The 21,503-nt window shown below is 29.9% G+C and overlaps 4 protein-coding genes across 5 annotated transcripts; 3 read left to right on the plus strand and 1 right to left on the minus strand.

Annotated features, from left to right (window-relative positions):
- Positions 1 to 1,714: 1,714 nt before the first annotated feature.
- Hrb87f (Heterogeneous nuclear ribonucleoprotein at 87F) lies at positions 1,715 to 7,225 on the minus strand. Its single transcript, XM_070661218.1, has 7 exons — positions 7,066 to 7,225; positions 6,381 to 6,592; positions 5,804 to 6,116; positions 5,381 to 5,624; positions 4,940 to 5,155; positions 4,440 to 4,604; positions 1,715 to 2,856 (listed from the first exon to the last, which is right to left on the minus strand). The coding sequence occupies exons 1-6, from the start codon at positions 7,084 to 7,086 to the stop codon at positions 4,477 to 4,479; spliced, it is 1,134 nt and encodes a 377-aa protein (XP_070517319.1). The 5' UTR covers positions 7,087 to 7,225; the 3' UTR covers positions 1,715 to 2,856; positions 4,440 to 4,476.
- Positions 7,226 to 7,489: 264 nt separating this feature from the next.
- Polr3e (RNA polymerase III subunit E) lies at positions 7,490 to 11,351 on the plus strand. Its single transcript, XM_070660160.1, has 8 exons — positions 7,490 to 7,716; positions 8,100 to 8,347; positions 8,508 to 8,701; positions 8,828 to 9,000; positions 9,124 to 9,325; positions 9,522 to 9,718; positions 9,893 to 10,056; positions 10,257 to 11,351. Exons 1-8 carry the CDS (start codon positions 7,675 to 7,677, stop codon positions 10,522 to 10,524), a joined length of 1,488 nt encoding a protein of 495 aa, XP_070516261.1. The 5' UTR covers positions 7,490 to 7,674; the 3' UTR covers positions 10,525 to 11,351.
- A 475-nt stretch (positions 11,352 to 11,826) lies between these two features.
- Positions 11,827 to 18,123, plus strand: LOC139104548 (reticulocyte-binding protein homolog 1). Of its 2 annotated transcripts, XM_070660074.1 has the most exons (11): positions 11,827 to 11,973; positions 12,115 to 12,235; positions 12,406 to 12,708; positions 12,872 to 13,403; positions 13,503 to 13,737; positions 13,878 to 14,074; positions 14,166 to 14,276; positions 14,350 to 17,199; positions 17,273 to 17,514; positions 17,622 to 17,874; positions 17,955 to 18,123. In XM_070660074.1, the coding sequence occupies exons 3-11, from the start codon at positions 12,626 to 12,628 to the stop codon at positions 18,012 to 18,014; spliced, it is 4,563 nt and encodes a 1,520-aa protein (XP_070516175.1). In that variant the 5' UTR covers positions 11,827 to 11,973; positions 12,115 to 12,235; positions 12,406 to 12,625; the 3' UTR covers positions 18,015 to 18,123. The 2 variants fall into 2 exon arrangements, with proteins under 2 accessions (XP_070516175.1, XP_070516176.1); XM_070660075.1 differs by lacking the exon at positions 17,955 to 18,123 and having other exon boundaries at positions 11,829 to 12,235; positions 17,273 to 17,525; positions 17,622 to 17,751.
- A 328-nt stretch (positions 18,124 to 18,451) lies between these two features.
- Asnrs (asparagine--tRNA ligase) lies at positions 18,452 to 21,432 on the plus strand. Its single transcript, XM_070660791.1, has 10 exons — positions 18,452 to 18,569; positions 18,813 to 18,878; positions 19,086 to 19,493; positions 19,562 to 19,719; positions 19,802 to 19,945; positions 20,025 to 20,173; positions 20,243 to 20,371; positions 20,473 to 20,722; positions 20,790 to 21,053; positions 21,119 to 21,432. Exons 2-10 carry the CDS (start codon positions 18,854 to 18,856, stop codon positions 21,248 to 21,250), a joined length of 1,659 nt encoding a protein of 552 aa, XP_070516892.1. The 5' UTR covers positions 18,452 to 18,569; positions 18,813 to 18,853; the 3' UTR covers positions 21,251 to 21,432.
- The last annotated feature ends 71 nt before the right edge of the window (positions 21,433 to 21,503 follow it).

The following is a 21,503-nucleotide window of genomic DNA, read 5'->3' on the forward strand; positions in this document are numbered from 1 at the left end:
ACTTTAATTATACCTTAGTACATCTTGAGTAATATTCCTTCTATAAGAACAGTAGCACACAAAAAATTGACGTTTTCGAATATGATTTGCCTTCCTTACATCTAAAGTTTAACTGATTAAGTTTTTTTTTTTAATGTGCCATGGCCTCAATTTGACTGTTAGACCTCGCTTTATTAAATCTGTTCTCTCTAATGAACCTGGCTCAGTTTGACATTTGCATATTGTAAGATTTTTTTTAACTAAAGTACATTTTTACTACGTGGATCCCTAAATCTTCAAACTGTGATAGGTGAAAAAAAAACGTAAAAATATCTCAACACTCTCCTCATTTCTAAACGGTTTCATAGATTTTGTGTACACACGAACACTGGTGAAGATTAAAAAAGAAATATATATATATATATATATATAAAAACAACAACGATGCAACAGCTATACGAACGAAAATGTATCTCCTGTTCAACCTAAAACTCTCTTTGCGAAAGAAAGATGAAACAAATAAAATCGGTAATGTTTTCACCCAGCATTATGTGTATAAATTAATTACAAATTACAATATTTTATAAATTAAAATACACAAATACATTTTACATAGAATAAACTGCAGGAAATTCGATTCGTTAGCAATAGTAAAACATTTAATTTTTACATTTTACATATATAATTTAAATAAGTAATCAAAATTAAATGACAAAGTTTCTCAGGAAACAAAATTTAATTTAATTTAATAAATTAAAAAAAAAAAAGGAGATTTAAAATACTAAACAGTACAGATGCCCAATTAATTTTTAAAGCTAGGTCCCATCGATTTGTTCTGTTCATCAGACTTTCGCAAGTTCTCCATTAATAATTAACAAATCTAGTAGAGCACCAGATGTACAACGTAGTCAGCTAAAAACACTGTGAAATAACTTATAATGTCATGCACACACTTGTTGCCATTAAACACCCTATAGATATGTATATATACATTTATGTGTTATATATGTATGTATATCTAAGCAAATGAGTCGAAACATTCCTACCTGTGATTGCATAACTGAGGCTAGAATGGAAAGTCTAGTAAACACTAGTTCTGTCTGCCGCAGCCTGAGAATCCTTTCTCTGTTATCTTTGCCTTTTCCCTTCTCTTTTTGTTCTTTCTGCTATCTGTTAGCTTCTTCCTGGCTCTTAAGCTGATAATCTTCGTCACTAAGTTTCAAATCCAAACTGCACTAGACTAACTAGAGACTACTCTAGCTTTTCATGTCGCTCTAGATCTAACGACGAGTGAAGAACTGATCGGGAAAATAAAAGGACTGAGCTCGAAAGTCATATTAGATGATAAAAACTTGGTTCAAACTCTTGAATATATAAAATTTTGATATATAAAACAATTTTTTTTTTTTTTTATAGTCTTAAACAATTAATAATTTTAAATAATTTAAATATTACACCAATTAAAAATTTTGAAACCTTCGTAAGATTATACATCTCTTAGATGTTTAACATTTCTAAGGTTTTCTGTTTCCAAACTATTTAAGAAATTTTTTTTAAGTTGAAATTATCATCAGCATTAATATTCATGACAATCGTTAAAAACGAATAATTATTTATACAAATATAAATAATACATAAATTTAGGATATATGGAAAAGCCCGCAACTGTGCAACTGTACGTGACATTCCCTTACGGTACGACGAAAAACATAACTACAGAAAATTAGGGACGGGGTTTTCGTTCTACACAAATGATTTAATACTGCGAATACATATTTAAATATTGACGCCTCAAGATATCGGTGGTATTTTTCTTATCTTTTTGACTACACAGTCGACAGTACATCTATTTCTGCCTTTTCCTTCGTTTCCTTTTTTTTTCTTTTTCATCTATTGTACAAGTCCCATAAAATTTCCTTTCACACGTACAGATAATCCTGATTTATCGTTATTATCTTGAATAATTTTGCTATGCAGCTTCGAAGAAAAAATTACGTATTTATAAAGAGATTCATATGACAATATATATAATCGCAATATCCTTATATACATTTCGCCTGTTTAATGAAGTTAAGATTTTTTTTTAATCTTAAATACATTTTATCTGTTTTGTATTAAGAGACACGTTACGTTATATAGAGAAGTATGAAAGCTTCGAAGTTGCACGGAAAAGATAATTCGAATAATAATATTAACCGGTTTGCCCGGTATATTCTGATAGTAATTTAATCTGAACTTATAACCTACTGTCCTCGCGTCGCAAAATTAAGACATAAAGAAAAGATTTTTCTTTTATTTAAGCCAACTAATGCTTAAACAATTATACAGCTTCGTAAACTAGTTTATTTCCTATTAATTAGTCCTAATTAACACTCCTACAAAACGCTGACGAATACTCCTCTCTTGCCGTTTTATCGCTACATGCACGCACTATATTTTTCTTTTTCTCTCTTTCTTAATTTTCCTAATGCAAAAAATCTTCCTGTATATATGAACTGTTTAGCCTGTCTGCTGAACATTTACGCGCAGATCTTTGTAAAACACGAAGAATACATATAAACGATAATACGAATCTTTACAATGAGTGGAAAAAAAGGAAGAAACTGAACGCAAGATCAGAAAAGAATAGGCGTAGCCTTTCACTGCGAACTAACTGATGACTTTTTTTTTCTCTCTCTCTCTCTCTCTCTTTCTCTGTCCTGTATCCTGATTGTCCTGCCTGCCTGATCAACTTCCTGACTGTTTCTGAGTTTCTGCCTGTTCGTTGCCTTGTCTCTCTAGCCTGATAGCCTGCCTGCCTGCCTGCTCCAATACTAAACAGTACAGAAGTACTGGCGACTAGAAGACAAGTAGTAGTAGGAGGAGTAGTAGCTTCACCTGAGGTTTAAAAGTCAAGAAATCTGTTAGTTAAACTCCTTAGTCTGTGTAAAAGACCGATTGGGTCGTAAGCAAGGAATTTCCGAATCTTGGGATTATTACAAAAACATCTCTTGGATTCCAAGAACTCTTGATTTTTATAATTAAATAAGTTATATTTCCTACGTTTTACCTAACTTTAAAAAATTGCAAAATAATTATATAATTCAATAATGTAAATTAAACAATAATAAATAAAACAGTAAATTATTTACAGTTCGAATATTTAATTAGTGTCCCTCAAAAATGTTAAATTCTTGTAATTTAAATCTATACGCTTTTTACGTGAATATTTAAATAAATACTTAATTTCAAAATTTTTAATAAAACTTTTAGATAACAGACAATAAATTATTTTCGTATTTCTTAACAAATAAATATGTTGAAATTATACAATTTTAATTATAATTACGTAATAAAATTTTTCGTGCAACATATTCCATTAAAAAAAAAAAAAAAAAAACTGCTAAATATGTAGAAAATTTAGCATAATGCACAAAATGTTTAAAAAAAGAAAATATTCTTGTCTGAAACATTTTATCTAGTGTGTTATTAATTTTCGAGCTATTGCTTAGATTATTAAAATGTAACATTTTATATAAAGATACGTAAAATATTTTTAATTTATTTACATTTAAATTCTTGGATTCTCAAATTCTTAATGTTTAGTATCCTGAGATTCTTAAATCCTTGATCCTGTAGACCCTTAGAGGTCCTAATAACATTTGTGTATTATTAATTGTGAATACTGATATTAATTCCTCCAAAAATCCTTTATGATTTTTTATCAGACTGCACTAAAATATCTAATCATCATCCTATATACATACGCATATATAAAATAATAAAAAGGAACTATTCTTTTTATCTATACTTTTAAATTTTAATCGAATATATACTAATTGTAAAAGAAAAGAAAAATAATACCGCTATTGCCAGATAATTAAATTAATTATAATGAGGCTAGAAAAAATGATGCAACAAATATTAAGACGCAACAGTTAAAAATTTGTACGCGGTTTTTAATTGTACCGTTTGCACAAACCTTAAGATTATGTGTGTGTGCATGAGTGTGTATGTATATGCGTGTTAATATTATAATGTTCTCACGTGTAATAAGTTCTCGTGTTCAAGAATTTTTTCTCTATTAATATGAACACATACATATGTATATATGCTGTAAAGTTTTTAAATAACATCCTAAATAATGCGAGCAAAAAACCATATCAAACTAATAACAATTGTAAAAATTAATTTTACAAACTTAAAATAATAAAACCATTATTAAAAAATTATTGACTATACCAAGTTATCTATCAAATATGAATCATGGTCAATATATTGACATTTAAAAATATATAATCTATAAAGTAGAAAACTATAAACGTTTGTACTATTGAGAGATGCATAAATTTGATTAAAAATATATAAGATTCTATTAAAAATAATTCAACATTCTCGGAAATTTGCAATTGTTGTAAACTTAAGTGAGCGGTTATAAGGTAAAAAAATTTATATTATATTACAATAACGATTTTACTTACCAGCGAGAAGGGTCAGCGATATGTTCAATGTTTTTTCTTAGTATCTTCTGCCGCTACCACCTCCTCCACCACCACCCATATTTCCACCTCCAATAGAATTACCGCCGTAACCACCTTGGTTACCGTATCCACCGCCGCCGCCAGAATTTCCACCACCCATAGGACCTGCAGTAACGTAAAAAAGTAATTAAAAAAACTGCAAGTTAGCAAAAATAATCATTTATAAATTATATCATTAAGCATTGCCACAACAATGTATAAAACATGTAAAAATACATTTACATTAATAGTTACGAAATATATTATTCATATAAAAGAAATAATTATAATTTCCATAAATTTTATAAATATTAGTAAATCGTGACTTGTTAATAAACCAAAATAAGATATTTTAATACCATAAATCTTAAAAAAATTGGACAGATAATAAAAAAAGCTGAAAAATCTAAAACAAAAAAAAAGGAAAGGAATTGTCATTAATTTTTCAAAAATAAAAGTACCTTGTCCGCTAAATGGCGGTAACCATCTCGAATCTCCGGATTGACGTCCACTAGGACCCGAATTAATGCCGTAAGGTGCTGGTCTGCCACCCGAATTGAAATTATTGCGTACTGGACCACCTCCGTAACCTTGTTGATAACCACCGCCGAAATTATCATTGCTCCAATTACCACCACTGTTGTAACCACCTTGTCCTCCTTGATTCCATCCTCCTCCTTTAAAACAATTAATAATTTTTTTCATATCTTTATCATTGACAGTAATAAGATAAGATTATGTTATTCCGTCAACTCTGCACCAGAGATAATGTTATATTATTTTTATTGTCTCTTATATTGTTACACCCGGTGATGTACAGTTCTCAAAATATATAATCAGTACATGAATTAACTCAATTCTAAGAGTAAAAAAAAATAAAAACAAGCTCTTTAAATTTTTACCTTGATTTTGATTTTCCCACGGTCCATTATTTCCCCAGCCTCCTTGATTTCCTCCACCATATCCACCTTGATTACCGCCATTATTCCAGTCGCCACCGCCACCACCGCTACCACGTCCTCCCCAGCTACCGCCTCCCTGATTACCACCACGGGGACCTCTACCAACACCTTGACCACCGCGACTGCCGCCGCCACCACCGCCGCCTCCTCCCGAAGCAGATGCCATTTCTGCTCTACTTAAAGCCTGTAATAAAAATTCTCATGTTAATAAAAAATTCAAGTTTAGCTAATTTAATTTATCGAAAGATTTAAAATATTTTTTTTTGTGTTATTAAAACAAAGTATTTATTTTATTTCTAAAAAAAAAAAAAAATTATTTTTTAGTTTGTAATAAATAAATAGCTTAAAAGTAAATGTTCTCACCTTTTTGACATCAACGTGTTTGCCACGAATTTGATGATTACGCTGTAGACAAATTTTGTCAACTGGATCATAATCATCAAATTCAACAAATCCAAAACCACGTTTTTTGCCAGTTTCCTTGTCAGTTACTATGCTGATTGAGTTTATGCTACCATAACTCTGAAAATACTGCCTGAGGTCTTCTTCTTCATGGTCATCCTTCAAACCACCTACAAAAAGTTTCTTCACAGTAGCACCTGCTTCAGGTCGGCCTATTTCTTGTCTGGGAACTGCTCTCTTAGGCTCAACCACTCTACCATCTACTCTGTGAGGTCTATAAAAAGTATTTGTTCTTTGATACTCTCATCTTTATGTTTCCACATATAAAACTTGTTTTAAAAAATTAATTTATGTAAAGAAAAAAGTAAATATAAATTTTATATCGTCATATTATTTTATCTGATAAGATAAATTTCTCTCTCAAATTATACCTTGTTCTTTTAGTCTTCTTAATAAATAAATATTTTTTAATTTAAATATATTTTTTAATTTAAATTAATTAAATAAATTTAATTTTTTAATTTAAATATATTTTTACCTGGCATTCTGAGCATCATCCACCATATGAGCACGAGAATAAGTAATGAACCCAAAACCTCTTGAACGCTTTGTTTTAGGATCTTTCATAACTACTACATCTACTATCTCTCCCCATTGTTCAAAATGTTTCTTGAGGGAATCATCTGTTGTTCGGTAATCCAAGCCGCCAATAAATAATTTTCTGACATGTTCTGGCTCGTTTTTACCATCCTAAAGTATCAAACAATATTGTAAATGTTAAAATTTCTTAATTATATAAAAGTAGATATTATTTTAAATAGAATTTAACAATGCAAATAATGATAACGGAATAAATTCCAAATTAATATATAAAATTTTATCAAGAGATTCTTCCGTTAAGATAATTCTCACGATCGTAATGCAGCAATTCCGAGGCAGCTATATTTTCGTAAATTTTGTTTGCTCGCTCAAATATAAAGGTACATCGATTTGTTTAACCACTTTGAAATAAATTACCATAAAATTCGGATTGGGTGTACAAAACTTCGTGCCCGAAGGATATCTCGAAGAATTATATCGTCCTCGTGGCATCGTGACTAACAGTTTTCGACGCAGTTCAAGCGCCATGAAATAGTACAAACGCACCAGACAGAGAACCGAGGTGGCTTTGTGTTTGCGATTATTGATAATAGATTGAAAAGTTTGACGGTACAAGTACTTACATCATGCTCCATCTTCACCATCTTGGAGGGATGGAATAGAATCGCGTGTCCTCTGTAACTTTTGTAGTACAGGAGAAAACGTGGGCCGACAACGAACAACGACAGGAAAAACGACGCTACCCTATGCACGGACGATCGATTTTCACTCTCTGCTTCTCCCTGCGCACAGTCGCGTGAACCCCGGGCGGCTCTTTCTCTTGATACTGTAAACCTTAAGCCAATGGGTTGCCATCTGATTAATGGCCATTTTCAAATCTTAAAGAATGTTCCAATCAGATGTAAAAACTCACTGAGCGGTTGTTTGCTGAACGCATCTAATCTTAGTACGTCGTTCATAGAAAACTGTCGAAAGGCACAACTGCCTAAAGTCTGTATACCGTGTTTTCCGTGTTGTCGAAGGCTAATTCACTGGTGTCCACTTCACTTCAGAGTTTAGTTTGGTTTATGGTTCGCTCCACTTGTTCCGGAGACTGCGGAGTATTCCAGAATAAATGTACAGCGGGTAAGTGCCGGTCGAATTGCTCGCTAAAAATTCTGAAAAATGCTCCGTATATTTTCGTCGGGATAAACTATCGTGTTCAAGAATTATTTTGATGAGAAGCGGCAGAGATGGATACCACAGAAGTAGACGATGATCCCATCGTGAAAGAGGTTAGTTTGCCATTTTTCATTTCAGTTTTACTACTCAATTAGCTCTAGACGAAGTTGTTTAGCGTCAAAGATGTATAGGTTAAATCTCGCTGTTTTTAAACACGTGGTTAGAAAAAAATTCACTACTGATGTACTGACACACATTTGGTATAATTATATTTTACTCTGAGCTTGCATATTCAAGAATTTTGCCTTATTTTAAAAAAGTTTTTAACATTTTGCTCAAAATTGCAGCTTATTTATTTTTGAAAATAATTTTATTCTATTTTAAACTTGAATTTGTTTTATCTTGTTAATGTGATATAAATTATTTTTTGCCTCATGTTTCTACCTACATGTTTGTCTTCTACCTATACAAAAAATTAAAAAAATTTTTTATACAGATACCAGTATTCCTGTCCAAGGCTTTAGCAGATAATTTATTCATTATTCAATATCCTGCACATGTAAAAGATGGTTGTGCCAATAGCACCATTTCAAAGACTTCCATCAAGCCTGAAAATCAGAAAATTCGTCTAGAAGTTGATGTAGATACATCAAACAATTATTCTTATGATCACACCATGGGAAAGCAGTTAGCTTCAGATGTAAATGGAAAATTGGGGAATGATGATGAAAGAATATTTGAGAGGTATTTGTAAAATTTTATATAGTTTTTGATGAAACATTTAATGTACCTTTTATAAAAATGATTTATAAAAATAATTTATAAAAATTTATAAAAATTATTTATAAAAATTTTTTTTAATTGTTTATAAAAATTTATAAAAATTATTAAATTTTTTTATTAGTGGTCTAATGGATAAAATTGTGTTGACCTCGGAGCGGACATTGTCAGATTGCTCCAATTTTGCAGTTGGAATCTTTCAGGATGATGAGTTACATCTTACTCCATTAAAAGCAATGCTGCATATGAAGTTACAATGTGATTATTTGGATGAAAATGAAAAACCTGTCAGAGATAGAACAAGAAGCACTGGAGAAGGTAAAACAGAATTTTTCTTTGCTGATTTGTCTATGAATACCATTTACCTAGACAGCCTGTGTTGAACCTTTAGAGCTTGGCACAAGCGAACGAGAAACACTCACAAATTCATTTGCTAAAATGCAGACGACGACGAGGAGGAAGATAATGCCACGCCGGTGAAAGTAACATTCGCTAGGCATCTACCGGACAACCTAAAGAAGCTGCAAGAACAGTCCTTCCAGCATCATTCCAAAAAGAGCCAGGAGGAGCCTTGGATGCACACAAGTTACGCGCCGGTTTACGATATACAAGCTGAAGTAAGTTATTAAAGTAAATTGTAAAATTTTTAACATTTTTATACATCACTAATTTTTATTTTTTTATTTTTTACTGTTTAAAATGTAATACATTAATATGCCAAATGTTGTTTAATTGTGCAGTCGACACGAATGGAGATGTTCTATCAGTCAAACGAGGACTCAATAAATAACCTGAATTTGGACGAAAAAAATTATTTGCGTTTATTGGTACCACAGTTACCTAATGAGTGTTATTTGCAATCCACTTCTGAGGATCAGATAAATCTTCATCACATCATGACCTTGCCTTTATTAGATCAAATTAGAACAATTATGAAACAAGGTAAGAAAATCACATTCTATAAAAGTAGCTGGAAATAATGGATGAACTTGTGTGAAACACAATAGTCACCTAAAATTTTTATATGCTTGGTACTTGTTAATGTGGTTTTTTTTAATTCTACGTTTAACTTTAGACCATGACGGCTGAAGATTTTTATGCTTTTATAGTATAAGAAAAAATGTTTTTCTGTTTACAGTGAGAGTCATATCTTTTGCAAAGCTATGTGATATTCTATCAGATCATGATACAACAATGATACTCAAGTATTTGCAACAAGTAGCTATGTTAGTACAGGGTAACTGGGTTGTGAACAGTGAACTGATATATCCCAAAGATACCCTCTCTCCTCAAAGTAGCACCTCTGAGTTTATGTGTAAGGCTCGAGATTATATTGTAAGTTTTTAAAATTTAAATAATAATATTTGATGATTAAATAATAAAATTAAAACTAAAATTTAATAAGGTACAGATTATTTTTAAATTTGATTATATTTTTTTAACTTGTATTTTAAATTTAAAAGTAAATTTTTATTTTTCTCATATTTATATATAAAATATGTTTTTTAGTTACTATCGTTTACCGAACAACAATTTCTCAATCGGAATACGATTTTGTCCGTTATTAAATTGACACCAGAAGAAATTAATGAAATTTTTGTGGAGCTTGGAATATATGAATTGGAGAAAGGTTGGCGATTAAAAGAACCACCCAACTGGAACTTTTGCAATAGGTAATTATTAGATTTTGTCAACTTTAATAAATCTCCATATTTAATAATCTATTTTAAGTATTTTATAATATTAAACCTTTCGAAAAAATTTAAAGTATTTTTAAATAATTTCATGTGATTTTATGTGCAATTCGTTCAATCTCACTAACATTACTGTAATATGTATTTACATAAAAAATTTTAATTATTTTTATTTATAGATATTCTGAGATTGTCCATCGACAAGAAATTTTTTGGGATGCGAAGAAAAAACATTTACGCGAAACGATGGAGGCACAAAATCAGCCACCGCAACGTCAACGTCGGAAGTCGAACCGGGAATCGTTAGGCTCAGAAAACGAAGAGAGAAACATCGGTCGTGGTCGAAAAGCAATTAAGGAATCCTCTCTATCGGACAATGATGGCGCGTTAACCGAGTCGGCTAAACATAAAAAAAGTCGTTCCAGAAAAATATCGGAAACTACGTGACCAAAACCTATCAAGATAGTTTAAAAGTTTTTCTCTTGCACATCTATTTGATTGTTATCGTTAAAAAATTTTGAATCGTGTGATTTATTATGAATTTCAAGATTTTTAATTTCTCTACAATATCATGTCAAGTAAATACATTTAAAATTCAATTTTTCTAGAAATATATTTGAAAGTATCCAAGCATTAATATTTAACATACATGTATGAATATAGTATATTATTGTTAAGCTATATTTATTAATGTAATTTTTTATTTATACGCATGCACACATACAAATAAATATATAACATACATTTATATTATATAATACATACTGTATTATATATATTATATATATTATATATATAATACATACTGTATTATATATACATATGTATATATATATGGAAGTATGTGCATGGATGTGTTGTGTGAGTGTGTACATACGTATGTGTGTGTAAGTGCTCGTGCGTACGCGCGTGCACGTATATTTGTAATATACAAATACAGAAGAGAATAAAGATGTAATATACTATATTTATACATATAATGCTTTCTATGTTCCGTAAATTATTGACTAAACATTAAATTGTGAGTGGAAAGTAATACAAATTTCATTAATACACAAATTAAGGACAGTTGAATTAAAATAATGAATTTTTTGTATCATACATTCCTAATTTGAGATGCTTAAATAGTTTTGCTAGTGATTAATCTTTCTTATTATTATTACATTCATGTATAATCGAAATCGTAGATACATGTATGTGAAATTTTATGTATATTATACTTATATACACATAAAACTAATAGGCATAAAAATAAATTGTAACGTTTCTTTAAATGAATCGTGTTGTAAATGCTTACGTTAATTATAAATATTAATTGTCATAAAAATATGAAACACAAAACTAACATATTAGGCATTTTGCGTGTTTGCAAAGTGCAAAAAAAAATAAAATTTACCGCTTTTACTATAATTTCTCAACGAGTTTATCTAATTTTTCTAATATCTTTGATCGAATTTTCATTGTTTTCTTATGTTTTTCATTTTTCAAATCTTCGTATATTATTCAATTTTCCAATTTATTAACAATATCGTCGATTTTACGATTCAAAGAAGCAGACTTCTTATTGATTACTGCTCATCAGAGAGCCCATCTCGGAATCGCGGCTTCCACGCGTCCAGATGCAGAGGCTCGTCCGTGTGAAGCCAGCGCTTCGGCTGCCGTCGGATAGAGAAAAAGGTAAGAGCTATATATTGTCTGTCCTACTCTTTCGCGGATCTGCGATAACTGCCGGCGACGCCGCGAAAGAGTAAGACAGACAGTGTATAGCTCTGGCTTTTTCCTTTATCCGACGGCAGCCGAAGCGCTGGCTTCACACGGACGAGCCTCTGCATCTGTACGCGTGGAAGCTACGATACCGAGTTGGGCTCTCTGGATTATACAACTCGACTCAGTTAGGTTAAGTTGGAGTGTCACATTGTTCATTATTCCACTGTTGTTCGCATTTGTATTATATAATTACCACCTGTAATTTCGGTTAATATTATTTCAATTTATTTCTTTCACACGATTTTTGTGAAATGATTGATGATCCTACAGACGAGACGCACAGAAAGCCACGCCAACTCAGAAACACACCGCTGCAAAAATACGTTCGACTTACATCATTTTTCTTAACTCTTTGTTATGCTGGAGCAATGTACATTGGTTACAGAAGGCAGTAAGCAATTTTTAAAATATACTCTTTTAAATTCTTCAGACGTTTAGATCGATAATTTGCATTACTTATTTACATCCACTTTGATAATGTGACATTTGTTAATGTAATTATTCTACATTTGTTAATGTAATTAGCCTATCTATGTTGTATAGTTAAATTTTTTTCTGCAGCATCAATGACCCTGAAGTAGTGAAAGAGTTTGAAGATTGTAGAAGTCAACTTACTGAACAACAGAGATACATGATAGAAGAGTTTGATGTATTTCAATATTTGAGAGGCACTATTCAAAACCTGTTTAACAGGCAGAAGGTTGAAGTAAAAGCAGAAACCGAATCAAATGATATGCAAACTAATGTATAAATAATAGAACAGAAATCCAAATTTATAATAATGGACATGGAAAAGGACAATGAATCCTGTAAGCTTGGTAGTTTAGAAAAAAGATTGACATTAAGGAAAAATTATAAAGAAAGGTATTATAACATATGTCAAATATGTTAAATTAATAATTCTTGTAATAATGACTTAATGTAACATGTATATATAATTTTTTGAAAATATATAAGCTTTCTAAAATAATATGAAATATGTTTTTAATCAATATAATTATAAAGTTTATTTTTCTGACAATTCCAGTAATGAAAGCAATAAAGACAACACTGCTTCTACATCCCAATCTCTATGTGATGACGATAGTATATTAGATTTTAAATCTCCAAAAAGAATACAATCTGTTCAATCAAAAGTAATTAATAAACCTCCAGATAATTCCAAGAAGAAAGTACTTCTTTCTAAAGTTAAAATTATGACCAATGAAAGGAAATTCAAAGATAAAAAATTATTACAGAATAAAAACATTCAACAAAAAGTAAGACAGCCATTAATTGAATCATCTTTTTTCAAATCTGAAAAGAAAGAAGTGGAATCACCACAAAATTTAAACAATGTAAAAACAGCTTATGTATGCCCACTGTGCTTAAAAAACTGTAAAGATGAAAGTTTGCAAACTGCACATATGAAAAGTTGTGCTATGAAAAATAATGTGTCTACAAAGAAATTAATGGATGCTGTGGAGCTACAAGAACGGCAAGCTGCAGAAAGGATATCGTTAGGTTTGCTTTCTGCACCTTTATTACAGGATAAGAAAAAATCTACATCGCGTAAAATGGTTAGAAAGAATTCTTTCAGAATATGTGTATTTAAATTGTTGATAAGACACAGTGTATTAATATTTTTAAGCTACCTATTCTAAATAATTTTTTTTTAGGGGCCATATGATGACCCTGACTTCCAGCTGGCTATAGCACTTTCCAAATCTTTATACGAAAACGAAGAAATAAAAGAGTGGGACGAAGCTCAGATCGTAGCTATATCCTCTAATCCGTTAGCATCGAACGACAATACAGAATGCTTGAAAAAATCGACGTTGCAAAGTTTTGGATTTAGTAGCAATAAAAACACATTACCAATAAATAATTGGCCTACTAATAAAGCTAAAAGAAGTAATATATATATATATATATATATATATATATATATATATATATATATATATATATACTAATTAATGCAATTGATAAATTTTGTAATTAATAAGAAACTTGTATTTTAGTTTTTAATTTTTTTTTTCTTATTTAAACAGGAAAGCCTATTGAACCAACTATTTTACAAAGACGTACACCTGCAGAAAGAGAACGTATTTTAACAGAGAGAATAGCTGAGATACTTATGGGATATCAGGATTTTACTCAAAAATCTCACGAAAAAATGGAAGAGTCTAACAATGTTAAAGAGAAAATTGTTTTAGAAAGTCAATTACTTCAACAATTACATAAAATTGTAATTATACTTAATAATTATTTACGCGGCAGAAAAATAATTGTTAAATCTGCTTTCTTCAAACTAAAATTTTTATATTTCTGTCTTCAAGGAGAATACATTGTGGAATAGGACAAAACTAATGTCAATACAAGATATGTTTTATGTAAAACAATTATCACCCCATATAACACCATTAGAAGAAAAAGAGAAGAAAATAAATGTAAGTTAACCGACAGCATATAAATTATGTACTTTAAAATGTACAAAATACAGAATTACATTATATTTTACAGAAAGAGCAGAATTTTATGCAATTTATTGAAGTAAATGAAAGACATGTAAAAAGTGAAAAATCTTTAGATAATCAACACACTCGGGAAATAAATAATGTTGTAAAAGAAACGAACAACGACGAAGAATCAACTATTTCTTTAAATTCAGTTAATATGTGTTGCAAAGAAAAGAAATTTCTTGATGATCTAGCAACAAGTTGGAGAAATATACTTAATGATAGTTCTGCAAGTGACATTATTGTGTTCGTAAAAAATAATAAGCATATATGGACGCATAAATTGGTTTACTATGTACGTTGCACAAATATTTTACTTGATGTAATTTCAAACGATACGGAATTTTCTAGTGCAAAAGAAAAAATTTTGTGGGTTGATACAGACTATGATGTTGCTTTGGCTTTTTTGGAATTTGTTTACTGTGGAATAATTGATAAATATTCAACTATCCTTGAATCTGAGGTATCTTTATCTGGCATTCGAACTTTAGGAAGAAAGTACCAAGTACATGATTTATTTGCTTATTTACGTCAGAAAGAATCTAAATCTGAGGTAACAGATGTCAAATGTGATAATAACTGTGCAAAAAATACAAAAGATATACATTTAAATATAGAAACATCTTTAAGTAATTCAAAATTAAAGAAATCTTTTAACACATCATTAAATCGTACGCATGATGGGGATAACAATAAGTGCTTTAAAAAAATGTCATTACCGGACGATGTCGATAATGATTTGCACTCTTCTGAAAATGATTCCATATCTGAAAAAAACTTCTGGACTTCGCAAAATGAAAAAACTGCTTTAATGAAATCAGATGAAATACATTCCAGGAGCAGCACACCTGTAAAAAGGGAAGTTAGTACATCTCCTGATATGTTTGACGACACTTCTATGACAAAACATATTGATAAATCTGCAGTACAGTCTAAGAATCTTGAAGAATCTTCAAATATTCACATATTACTAAGTTTAATTAAAGAAGATACTAATATTGATATTTATAGTCAAAAAATATTAAAATCTCAAAATGTAGAATATTCAAAATTGCGAGAAAATATGCTTAATTGTTCGAAAAACGTAGGACAAAATTTAGAGAATATTGATTCAGATCCTGAATCAAATTTAGACTTTTCTATTGATAATATGCATAAAGATTCTATAACTAATACTCCGCAAAGAAGTAAATTGAAATATATTCAAGATTGTTCTCCAAAAATAATAAAACATAAAAGTGATCTCACATTATTTATCGAAAAAGTCCAGAAGGAAAATGCGAAAATAGATGCAATATTAGATTCGAATATAGAAGGCCTTTCACAAGTACCTTTTACAAAGCACAACAATCCATTTCATGTAGACAAACATGATATTCGATCTGACAACATTATTGAAAAATTGAAAGAGAAAAAGCCTGGTAGATTGACTATGATAGAACAACACATACAATCATTTGCTACCAAAAATCCAGAATTTTATTCTCGTCTTTCTAATGAGCATAAAGAAGATGTTACATATACTACTACCAATTCGCATACAAATACTCTTTCTTCTAATATAATGGAATCTTCTCAAAATAACATATCGAATCGTACACTAAATTTTACTTTATTAGATGAGAAACATGTAAAAACTTCAGAACAAGATACAACTGTGCTAGTAAAATGTCAACAGTCTGAAACAATAAATCAAGCACTTGAGGAAATTTCGTTTGATTTAGAAACGAACGAGAAAGATATGTCTATGTACTCTAAGTATATGAAAAATCACAAGGACAATAGCATAGCAAAGTATCGTTCAGCAATCAGTGGAAATAAATTAAATTGTAATCTATCTGATAAAAATATGTCATATGAATCGATCGATGAAAATAGTGATTTTAATGAAGCTAAAAAAGATGAAATTTTGACTCAATGTGTTTTGACACAAAAAAATACAGATGCAATTGTTTTATTAGATTCAGATGTTGAAAGTATATCTTCGAATATTAGTCACATTGTTTCAGAGAATAATGATTCCAACCATGAAAATAATGCGTTTAATTTTTCACAACAATCAATAAATGAAATGAAAGATATTGAACAGGATGTTGAAAATAGAAACAGCAATGGAAGTGAATTACTTGAAATCGGAAAATTTTCACAAGTAACAGACACGAAAAAAGGAAAAGATATTAATAGTACGATTCAATCAAATAAAAATAAATTAAATACTACAGAGCCAACGTTTGTGACACAAAAATCTGAATTAAATAACGATTGCGAAAAAGAAGAATCCATTTCAAGCCCAATCTTTGTGTCTTCCAGTCCAGATGTTTCAAGTGATGAAAGTTGTAATTCTGTTTTAAATAAGGAAAGCTTGCTTCAAAATAAAAGCTGTACTAAGGGTACATCAGAAATAAATAATAGTAAATTAAGAAGATCGGATAAATTTTCTTTTAATTTTGAAGACGATATATATCTTGCAAATGTTGATATAGATAAATATGAGAAATCACATATTTTAGAGAAAAGTCATTCATTTAACACCTTAAGTATGGAAAAAATGAAAAAAACAAGCAAATGCAATAACAAAGTAAACGTAGCAGAAGATAATTGTAAAAATTTAGATAATAATGCTGTATCTTTGACACAAAATTTTGCAAGTATTAAGAAGTTTAAAAAAAAATCTTTATCCGAGGGACAGATTAATACAAATAGATTATATAATCAGAAGGCTACATCAAGTTTAGCCACGCAACTACAATGTAATTATATTCAAAATATCGCAAATGCAAAAATACCTAAAATAACTGATAAAGATGTTACACCACCACCTGATTACAATGGCCTGAGTACTCCTGAATTACACGTAAGTTTATTGACGATACAATAAATTTTTATAATTTAAGATATTTTTTTATAAACCAATTATTAATTTTTAGAAAGAAATGAAAAACTATGGGCTAAAGGTACAAAAACGTAGCAGAGCTGTAAAATTATTAACGCATATTTACAACGAACTTCATCCTTTAGTGCCTGAGAAGACAATAGGGCAACAAATTACCGAGATTTCGAGTGATGAGAGCGAAGGCCCTCCATTAAAAAAACGAAACGTGGATAACAGTTCAGAAAAATCGAGCGGTGCAGAAGATAGCGATAACGAATTGTCTTGTTCTCAAAATAGGTATATTTAATGTAAATATAATTATTTTATTAATATTAATTGCCTAATAATAATTGATCGTTTTGACAATATAACTTTTTTTTTATATAAAATAAACATTGTTGCAGCAATGATAATGCAAGTCCTGCACAAAAAACAATCAATAAAGAAATGCAGTTTTACGAAACTGCATCATTATTGACACTGGAAAACTCGTCAAATATCACAGAAGCCTTCACGAGATTTATTAATACTGATAAAGATTTATATAATAAAATATTGCAATATGAACCAATAAATCTTGAACAGCTACACTCTACATTGCGAGCATACGGATTTAAATGCAAGTCTTCTGATCTTATGAGTTTTTTAGATCAACAGGTGAGCATTTTAATTTTTTCTTTAACTTTTATATAACCCATATGTCAAGATGCATTAATAATATAAATTTTTTATTATAGTGCATTACATTTAATGTGCCAGAACAAAGCGGCAAGTGCAGGACGCGCAGAAAGAGATAATTCATATAGACATAATTCTATAAAAATAATATATATAATATCTGTAAAGTCTAAACTTATATAATTTGTAATTTTTAATTAAAAAATATATAATGTTTTTAATTCAAAAAAATAACGATTTTAGATAAAAACACATATTTTTATGGTTTACTTACATAAGTTTTATAATTTTTCGAGTTTCTATAACTTCTTTAAACGTTATTTATTAAAATTTGATATAATTTCTCGTTTTACTTGATAAATTTATTTTCAACAAGATTTAGAAACGTTTGCAAAAATTGAAACATGTACTTGAGCAGCCATCTGTTGGAATCAGCGTTAACTATGAAAATTTTCGTTGAGTAGAATGCACAACACCAGCGTTCCAAAACTTACCAAAAACTTTCTTATAGTTTACTCTTTTTCCGCTAGAGGATTCAATATAAATTTCCAAGCATCCTTACTACTTCTAGAATTTCTACCAGTGACTAGCGAGTGTAATCGTCACGTTAAGAAATTTTCGACACGTTGCATTTTATTGCATTTTTACCGGATAATATTTGCCGATAAAAAAAGGTAATTATTAAAAATATGAAGTTTATTTTTGATTTTGATAAATTTAAGCTTAATCGATGCGGTTTTGCTCAATTTTAACAAATCTAAATGAAAATAGTGTTAGATTTACCCGCCAACTGAATTTATAGTTAAAATAACTTGTGTTTTCTAATCTCAATTTTAACGTTAACATGTGGATACTAAAGTGTAAAATGTATAATACAAAATAAAATTATATTTTAATAACAGAAATATTTTTTGTAGGATATACTAATCTGTTATAACTATTCAATTTACCTGCCAATATGTCTAAGGAAATGTCATTACCAGGTGAGTTGCATCAGCTTGATGAAATAATAATGATTACTGCAACAGCAAAAAATAGTGATAAAGACAATAATGTAAATAATAATATAAAATTATACAGTACACATTATACATATTTATAGATGTTAAAATACTAACAGTATAATTAAATAAGCAATGCAAAAAAAAGATATATGTACATATAAATTAATAGAAAACAAATTTTCAAAGGCATCTACACATCAGACAAATATGGCAATGATGAAACAGGAGATGGTTCAGAAAGCAAGCCATTTAAAACTATTTTAAGAGCAATGCGTTATGCCAAAAAAGAACCATTTCCTATTATCTACCAGGATTCTCGTGAAAGTGGTAAAAAATATGACCCAGCATCAAAATCACAGTTAAAAAAAGCACAAAAAATTTGGCTTAGGGAGCAACATAAGAATGAAGACAAGGAAAAGAAATTGTTGGAAGATGAAGAGAAAAGATTGAAAAATATAGAAGAGGCTAAAGCAATTGTTATAGAAGAAAATAAAACTTTACCAGAAGCAAAACAAATTAAGATAAAAGAATCTCTTAATTACAGAGATCAAAGAGTCAAGATATATGGATGGGTGCACAGATTAAGACGGCAAGGTGTGCAATATAAATAAAATTATTTTTAATATAGTATATGATATTTTATCAAGCAATTTTTATTCTAGGCAAAGCCCTTATGTTCATTACCTTGCGAGATGGGACAGGCTTTCTGCAGTGTGTACTGACAGATAAGCTTTGTCAAACATATAATGCTTTAATACTTGCTACAGAAGCTTCTGTTCAACTCTTTGGAATTTTGAAAGCTGTTCCTGAGGGAAAAAATGTACATTTGAAATAATATATCATGCATTACGTTATTCATATATTATTTGTAAGTATACATTACTTGCATAGTTTTTTTTTAGGCACCAGGTGGACATGAATTATGTGTTGATTATTGGAAACTTATTGGACTATCGCCTCCTGGTGGGGCGGACTCAATTTTGAATGAAGAAGCTCTTCCTGATGTACAATTAGACAACAGGCATATAATGATTCGAGGCGAAAATGTAAAAACGTGTTAAAGCTCTTTAAAAAATCTAGTATAATTTTAATTAAATTTAAATTATTATTAATAATTAATTTCAGACGTCAAAAATTTTAATCATGAGATCTGCATTGATACAAGCATTCAGAGATCATTATAAAGATCGTGGTTATTACGAGGTAACTCCGCCAACTTTAGTTCAAACTCAAGTAGAAGGTGGTGCAACTCTTTTCAAATTAGATTACTTTGGGTGTGTATATTTAAATAAAACTAAATAAACATTGTTTTTTAATTGTAAATCAATTAATGTTACTTTCAGGGAAAATGCTTTTCTTACTCAAAGTTCTCAATTATATCTTGAAACGTGTATTCCGGCAATGGGGGATGTATATTGTATGGCTATTTCATATCGAGCAGAGCAGTCGAGAACACGTCGTCATCTTGCCGAGTTAGTATATAAATATTATTTATATCTAAAAAATTTAATAAATTAAATTTAAATAAATTTAAATAAATATTAAATATGAAACATTAAATATTAAATTTCAGATACATGCATATTGAGGGAGAATGTCCATTTATCACATTCGATGACTTACTTGATCGATTGGAAGATTTAATTTGCGATGTAGTCGAACGAGTTTTAAAGTCACCCTATGGTCATATTGTCAAGGAATTGAATCCTGATTTTCAAGTGCCCAAGAAGCCCTTCAAGCGAATGGACTATAGCGATGCGATCAAATATCTAAGAGAAAACAATATCACGAAAGAAGATGGCAGTTTTTACGAGTTTGGAGAAGTATGAATAAGTTCTTATTTTTTCTTCTTATTTTAATTAAATCATAACATATTATTGTCTTTCACAGGATATTCCAGAAATGCCAGAAAGAAAAATGACCGACGCTATTAATGAGCCAATCATGCTTTGCCGTTTTCCTGTAGAAATTAAATCATTTTACATGCAACGTTGTGCAGAAGATAAACGTTTAACGGAATCTGTTGATGTACTTTTACCAAATGTGGGCGAAATCGTTGGCGGTTCAATGCGTATCTGGGATTATGAAGAGTTGATGGAGGGTTATAGCCGTGAAAACATTGATCCAGCCCCTTACTACTGGTATACAGATCAGGTAAATACGAAAAATATAAATTATAAATTAAAATATAGATCGAATAATTATATGTTCTGATATAGCGAAGATATGGATCTTGTCCTCATGGCGGTTACGGATTGGGATTAGAAAGATTTTTGTGCTGGCTGTTGAACAGATATCATATACGTGACGTGTGCTTATATCCACGTTTTTTGGAACGTTGTCGCCCGTAAGAGATTTCCTGAAAATGTTGATGTTACATTAATGATTAGATTAATAAAGATAGAGATTTTTCTTTCTATTATAATAACTTATAACAACTGCGTTACCTTTAAAACTGCTATTGTATACACAATAAATTACATTAGCACAAGAAGCTCGTGAAAAATCTAAATAAAACATTTATGATTAAGTATGTGTATTGCGAAGTACTTATTACTTTTTATTTATATTTAAAAAAGTCTATATTATTATGTAATCTCAACA

Source organism: Cardiocondyla obscurior, linkage group LG08, assembly GCF_019399895.1.
Source record: "Cardiocondyla obscurior isolate alpha-2009 linkage group LG08, Cobs3.1, whole genome shotgun sequence".
In the NCBI taxonomy this organism is placed as follows: domain Eukaryota; kingdom Metazoa; phylum Arthropoda; class Insecta; order Hymenoptera; family Formicidae; genus Cardiocondyla; species Cardiocondyla obscurior.